The following is a 6,258-nucleotide window of genomic DNA, read 5'->3' as shown; positions in this document are numbered from 1 at the left end:
GAAAGGGGGGAAGGTGAAGAGAAAGGGCGGGTCAAGGGAGACCTGAAGTGATGGGGACGGATGCTGTCACTGTCCTAAAGGGACAGCTGGGGCCTAGGGACGGGGTAGGGTTTGACGCAAAGGTGCGGGCAAGAAAGAGTCTCCTCTTTCATTGCCCTGCGGATAGAATATTCGGGCATTGGGCTTGTGAGACGGGGTCAGGAGGAACGTGGTCAACTGCCGCGTCTGGGACCAAGGAGTGGGGCCAGGGCGGGTTGGACGTGGCGAAATCAAGGCCAGGGAAGAAGTGCCGTCACAGTCCCGGGTTAGAACGACAGGACTGAGGCCGCGGGGACGCGGCCAGGGTGGGGTGTGATGCGTTCGGGAGGGGCCACGATATGGTGACGTCACCGCCCGGGAGCCCCTCGGGGCAGGTGCTCAGAAAGTGTGCAGAGCGGCGGGGCGGACCTCACCTGTGCCACGTGGATGAACTTGTCCAGCACCTGCCCGCGCTGTGCAGGCCCGGGACGGCTCAGCACCATGACCTGCACCCAGCGGGACACGCTGTTGCTGAGACCTACGGATCCCTCCAGGGCCGGGCAGCCGCGCACGGAGCCCTGCAAAACGTAGTCCCGCAGGTCCTGGGGCTGGGGGTGAGGTGGGTGTCAGGGTGGGCCCCCGCGCTCAGGCCCTGCCCCTCACACGCCATCCCCCAAGCAGTCACGACCTCTGATGTCCTAGCCTGGCCATCACATGTCCCTGAAGTCACCATGGCCCTCTCCCATCTGAGGAGAAATGTTTAAAGAAAGTTGGGTACTCTTCTGAGCCCTTCCTCATAGCCTCACAACAAGTCTATGAAGTGAATACTATATTATTCCCATTTTAGAGATGAGGTCATTGAGGCACAGAGAGGCTGAGTAATTTGCCCAGGGTCACACAGGCCCGAGCCACGGTGGGAACCCAGTCTATTGCTCTTAACTGTATACCTGACTGGTATATAGTCAGCAAAGGGAAGGGTGGTGAAGAGGACACGAAACTATCTTCTATTTGTTCTGCTCAAGGAGTCAACATTACATACCCACATCCACTGCACTGTGTGTGTGTGTGTGTGTGTGTGTGTGTGTGTGTGTGTGTGTGTGTACAATCAGGAAATTTTCCCATTAAGGAACCAGATCCCCAACTACCCTCAAAACGATGATGGCAAAATGGCAATAGCTAAACACTTATATATAGGTTGAAACATTTGAAATTACAATTTGGGTAGGTTAAATATGTCAAAACATGGCAATTTCAAATGGTTCAACTATATAGCATTTACTCTGGACCAGGCGCTGATCCTAGGAGACAGGAACTAAGTCCCCCTTTTACAGATAACAGGCTGAGACACAGTGAATTTAAATGCTTCTCAAATAAATGAACAATTAATAAAATGTTTTGAGCACTTACTATGTGCCAGGCACTGTGACGAGCATTTTTAAATGGACGTATTAATTTCCCCAACCAGCCAATGAAATATTATGACCCCCTTTTTACACATGAGAAAACTTGAGTCCCAGAGAGGTTGAGAAACTAGTTCAGAGTTACACAGGTAGGAAGGGGCTGATGGGATTTGAAGCCGGGGCTCTGTGCTCAGCCAGCTTAACTCATTTTCCTGGACCCTCCAGCACCCAAGTTTGACAGTTTGGGTCCTCTCAGTCCTGCCTGGCCCCAGCCAGGCCTCACCCCACCCCAAGCCCTCCCCAGCTGGGAGGAGGGGCGTCCTTACCGTGATAGCCTGGAAGGACTGGAACTCCAGGTAAGTGAGGTGCTCTGCCAGCTCCTCAGTCTCCAGGTGGTCGAAAAGCAAGGTCACTTTGCGCTTTTTGCCCAGGCCTGGGCTGCTTATTGGGGGAGGGGGGCCGGGACCACCAGGGCTCAGCCTAGGGGCAAAGAGATGCAGGGGGAGGAGCTCGGGGTGGAGGGTGTGGGGGTGTGGAGGGAGAAGGCAGAGTGGGGGTGGGAGGGAAGGGGAAGGAGCTGACTCACAGGTTGGCGGAGTCTCCCAGGCTGCGCTGGGTTGCGTTACCCTCCCGTTCCACAGTGGCCCAGAAGCGACCTATAACCTCTTCTAACTGGGGCTCCTGATGCACTGTCTCAGAGTGTTGGGTCAGCCAGTACCTGAGGGTGGTTTAGAGATGGTGGAATGAGGCTGGGGGTGAGGCAGGTCTCTGAAAGGGGTCTCTTGGGCTGGGGGATCTCTAGGTGCTGGGCTTGGGGGCGTCTCTAAATGTGTGCAGGGGGGTCTCTGGAAGGCCAGGGTTCAGAGAGGCACCAGGCTGGGAGGATCTCTGGGAGTAGGACTGGGGGCCTCTTAACACAGACTGAGGGATCTATGGCAGATAGACTGGGGAATCTCTTAGAAGTGGGATGGCTAGGAAGCAGGGTAGTGGGGATGGGTCTCAGGAACTAGGTTGGGGGCCTCTAGGGGTGAGATTTTGGGGGAACAGTGTGAGGGGGGTCTTAGAAACTAGGCTGGGGTATATGGGAGGTCGGGGTTTTAGGAATCTGAGCTGGACGTCTTGGGGTACCAGATGGGAGAGGGTCCATAGGATCTGGTCAGGGGTCTCTAAGAGGTGAGGGTTCTAAGGAAGAGAACTGGGAGGCTTTAGGGACCAAGCCAGGGGATTCTCAGAGTGGGATTTTCAGGAGCAGGACTGGGTAATCTCTGGGAAGTGTTTTTTTTGGTGGGGGGGGCGGGCAGGAGGGTGAGGATCTTGGGTCATGGGAGTGTAGGTCTTGGCCCAGGCCTACCTGACCAGGTGACAGATCTGCAGCCTCCTCAGCTCCTGTGTGCTCCCTGTGGCCTCCTGGTACTTAAGTTCCAGTCAAGGCTCTGTTATCCAGCATCTCAGACCTGCCTGCTCACCCCGTCCCCACCAGGCTCTCTCATCTCTGCCCTCTGCCCTCCACCCACTGCTCATGGCCCCAGGAGGATATAAGGTCAGCAGACGGGCAGCAAGGTGGGCAGAAGGTAGCACCCAGCTGTGCATGGCAAGTACCATGTTGAGAATGTGGTCCCCACGGCGCAGGCCGCCAGCTGAGTCTGAAGGGAGGAGAAGGGGACACTGTGTCAGAATGGCCCCTGGGCAATGGACCGCACAGCTTCCAGAGCCGGTTGGACAGCCTGATTCAAACCCCAGCTCTACCAGTGACTCCATGTATGAACTTGGGCAAACAACCTGGCCTCCTTGTGCTCCAGTTTCCTTGTCTGTACCGTGCATGGACGAGCATCGTGCCTGGCAAGTCATACTGAAGATGGAAATAGCATCAGACCTCCCCCCCACCGCGGCTCAGGAAAAAGAAATGCAGGTAGCTGTCTCTCTTATTCCTACTGTAGTGATTGAGAGTTATTCCACATACGCCTGCTTCTATTTTATACCCCTCAAGTTGAGCCCAGAGAGAGGTGGGTGCTTGGCCCAACCTCAGGAGTGGGGAGGCTGGCCAGGGAGGGGACACTCACCGAAAGACTGAATGCATTTCTCCAGCAGGTCATCTTCGCTGCAACCGCCCTCATTCAGCATGCCCAGAGCCATGGAAGCCAGGACCTTGCTGATTTCCCGGGGGCTGGGGCACGTCTTGTGGCGGCGGGCCTGTCGGGGCCGGCCCCGGCCCCCTGTCTTCCCCGGGCATTCCTGGTGGGACTTCCTGTGGACACATTCCCTGGGGAATCATGGGAGCTCCTTCCTTGAGGCAGACCCCCCCAGAATTCTTCTTGACCCCAAAGCCCCAAGGCATCCTAAAGGCAAGGTCCTAGCATTAGTCCTGACCTACCGTGGTGCCATAGGAGAAAACCCCAGGAGTAATCCAGATTATGGGAGCCTTCTCCTACAGGTAAACTCCAAGGGTCATGCCTGTCCTCTTCAGGGAATCAGCGGGGAAAACCCTAGGACTACCCTGAACCACCTCTCCCAGCGAATCATGGGAGAAGACCCCCAGGACTACTAAGGACCCTCCAGGAATCATAAGAACTCTCTCCTCCGGGCATTGTCCCCCAATTCCCCTTGACTGTATGGTCCCAAGACATCTTGGGAGAGACTTCCTGTTGGCAGACGGGTTACTCCTGACCTCCCAGGGAATCATAGGAGAAGACCCCCAGAATTATTCTTGTCCTCCCCAGGGGGAATCATGGGAGGTTCTGCCTTCAGGGACACTCCTCAGAATTCCCCTTTGCTTTTCAACACCTACCCCTCCTCCCCCCAGTCCTCATGAGAGAAGCGGACGCCTGAGATTCCATCTCTCCCTCCTCCCCGACCTTGACCGCCACTAAGGTGACAGACCCCTCCCCCAAGCCAGCCTTTCGGTGGGACTGGAGTCTTAGCTGCAAGCCTGGGTCCCTAGATTTGGAGCCTGGAGAGAAGATACAGGCGCAAAGTAGCCTCACCGGAGCCCTTCAGAGCTGGGCGCGGTCCCTGGGGCTGAGGCAGCTTCAAGGAAAGTTTAAAAATAACCCTCACTCTGCCCTGTGCCTCCCCAAGGCTCCTGTTCCAGTTGGGGAAAGAGGGTAACGGGGAGACAGGGATGGTGGAGGAAGGAGGGAGAAGAGTCCAGGCAGAAGGCCTTGGCTTCCACAAGAGTCAGACAAAACTGGGTTGGAGAAATTTATGCTGGCTGTGAGACTTTGTGTTAATCACATAATTTCTCTGGACCTCAGTTTCCTCATGTGAAAAATGAGAGTTGTCTTTGGACCTTCCCCAAGAATTTATTATGAACATTCAATGCCTTGCTCTTCAAAAGTGCTAAATAAGGGATTTAGTTCGCTTAGGCTCTTAAGTGGCCAGAGGTGAGAAAGTTAAATTTGAGATGCAGAGAGAGAATGTGATGGAGCAAACTAGAAGCCAGGCCTGGGGAATGGGGGTGAAACCGGAAATCAGGAGACCCCCATAACAAGGGCACTGCCATGTCCCTGGTGCATCCTAAAGGCTCGGTAATCAGTTTGAATGTTGTCGAGTAACAGCTGGCATTACTGAGCACTGAATGTGTAACCGGGCAGAGGGTTGAGCATCCATCTAGTTTAGGGGTTCCCAGAGCATGGTCCCCAACCAATCCCAACAGCATCACCTGGGAACCTGAGAGAAATACAAATTCTTAGGCCCCACCCCAGACCTACAGAATCAGACACCTTGAAGGTGGGCCAGCAGCCTGTGTTTTAGAAGCCCTCCAGGTGGTCCTGATGTGTGCCCAAGCTTGAGAACCACAGGTCTAGACTGTACCACCGAGGACTCATGCGTCCCTCTGAGGAGGGACTATGATTATTCTATTGACAGAAGAAGAAACTGAGGCACAGAGCGGGTAAGTGACTTACCTAAGGTCACACAGCCAGAAAATGAGGCAGCCAGGTCTCCACCATTAAACTCCTGGAGATTATAGGGAGGGGACCCTTTGCCTATCAAAGACATGCTGGGGGAGACAGAAGGAGCTGCCTAGGCTATGGACCCAGCCACCATGGCCCCTGTGAGGACAGGAGGGCAGGTGATAGGAAGCCGATTCCAGAACCTGCTGGCATAGCCAGCTGCTAAGCCCTTCCTTACCTTCGGACTCTCTGCCCCCTGCAGCGTCTGGGGCAGCCAGGAGTTGCTTAAGAGGCCGGGGAGCCGCCTTGCCCTGCGTCACACTCCCCTCCCCTGGGGCAGGGCCCTGCAGGAGGCTGCAGTTTTCAGTTCTGGGGGCAGCCAAGAAGACCCCAGGGAGGACAGAGACACCCAGCCTACGGAATTAGGTTGGGGGCGTGAAGGGCGCGGGGAGATCAGAGCAGCTCAAATTCCAGAAGAGCAAGGATAAGACACAGACGCCCAAGCAAACAGCCCCAGCCTGAGCTGGCTCTGGACTCCCTGAAGCATCTTTCTACCTGGCATCCCCTGCTCCTGCTGCGGCCCCCCGAGAGTAGCCCGACACGCTATGCCCCTCGTTAGAACCTCCCCAAACTTCCCATGCAGCCCAAGCGAGACCCAGGGGCTTAAGGCGCTCCTGGTCTCTTGGAGAAGGGTCCCCTCACCTCTTGCTGTCTTTCCTGTTCATGCTTCCTTGAGGGGAAGGGGTCTTTTAAGAGTGTGGCTCAGCTCCTCCCCCCTCACCAATGCTCCAGCTTCTTAGCCCCTTGGGAGCTGGGGCCACCTCCGTGCTTGGGAAGGAAAGAGGAACTGCCCCTCCCCACCCAGCCCCAGGCCAGGGGGAAGGAAGAGGCTGGGGAGAGACCAAAGGTCCCTCCTCCCCCCACATGGGGATCCCTTCAGGCTGAGGTTT

At 55.8% G+C, this 6,258-nt stretch overlaps 1 protein-coding gene across 1 annotated transcript in view; it reads right to left on the bottom strand.

Moving 5' to 3' along the window:
• Positions 1-6,033, bottom strand: part of RASGRP4 (RAS guanyl releasing protein 4) — a 12,749-nt gene extending 6,716 nt beyond the window's left edge. Inside the window, exons 1-7 of the mRNA XM_055082331.1 lie at positions 6,011-6,033; positions 3,479-3,663; positions 2,943-3,061; positions 2,770-2,831; positions 2,005-2,136; positions 1,745-1,856; positions 453-626 (exon numbers count right to left, since the gene is read on the bottom strand). Coding sequence (XP_054938306.1) covers positions 453-626; positions 1,745-1,856; positions 2,005-2,136; positions 2,770-2,831; positions 2,943-3,061; positions 3,479-3,663; positions 6,011-6,033 — 807 coding nt within the window. The remainder of the gene's footprint in view (positions 1-452; positions 627-1,744; positions 1,857-2,004; positions 2,137-2,769; positions 2,832-2,942; positions 3,062-3,478; positions 3,664-6,010) is intronic.
• Positions 6,034-6,258: the final 225 nt, after the last annotated feature.

The sequence above is a fragment of the Physeter macrocephalus genome, unplaced genomic scaffold (assembly GCF_002837175.3).
Source record: "Physeter macrocephalus isolate SW-GA unplaced genomic scaffold, ASM283717v5 random_84, whole genome shotgun sequence".
In the NCBI taxonomy this organism is placed as follows: domain Eukaryota; kingdom Metazoa; phylum Chordata; class Mammalia; order Artiodactyla; family Physeteridae; genus Physeter; species Physeter macrocephalus.
This window is presented reverse-complemented; position numbering and strand designations above follow the sequence as displayed.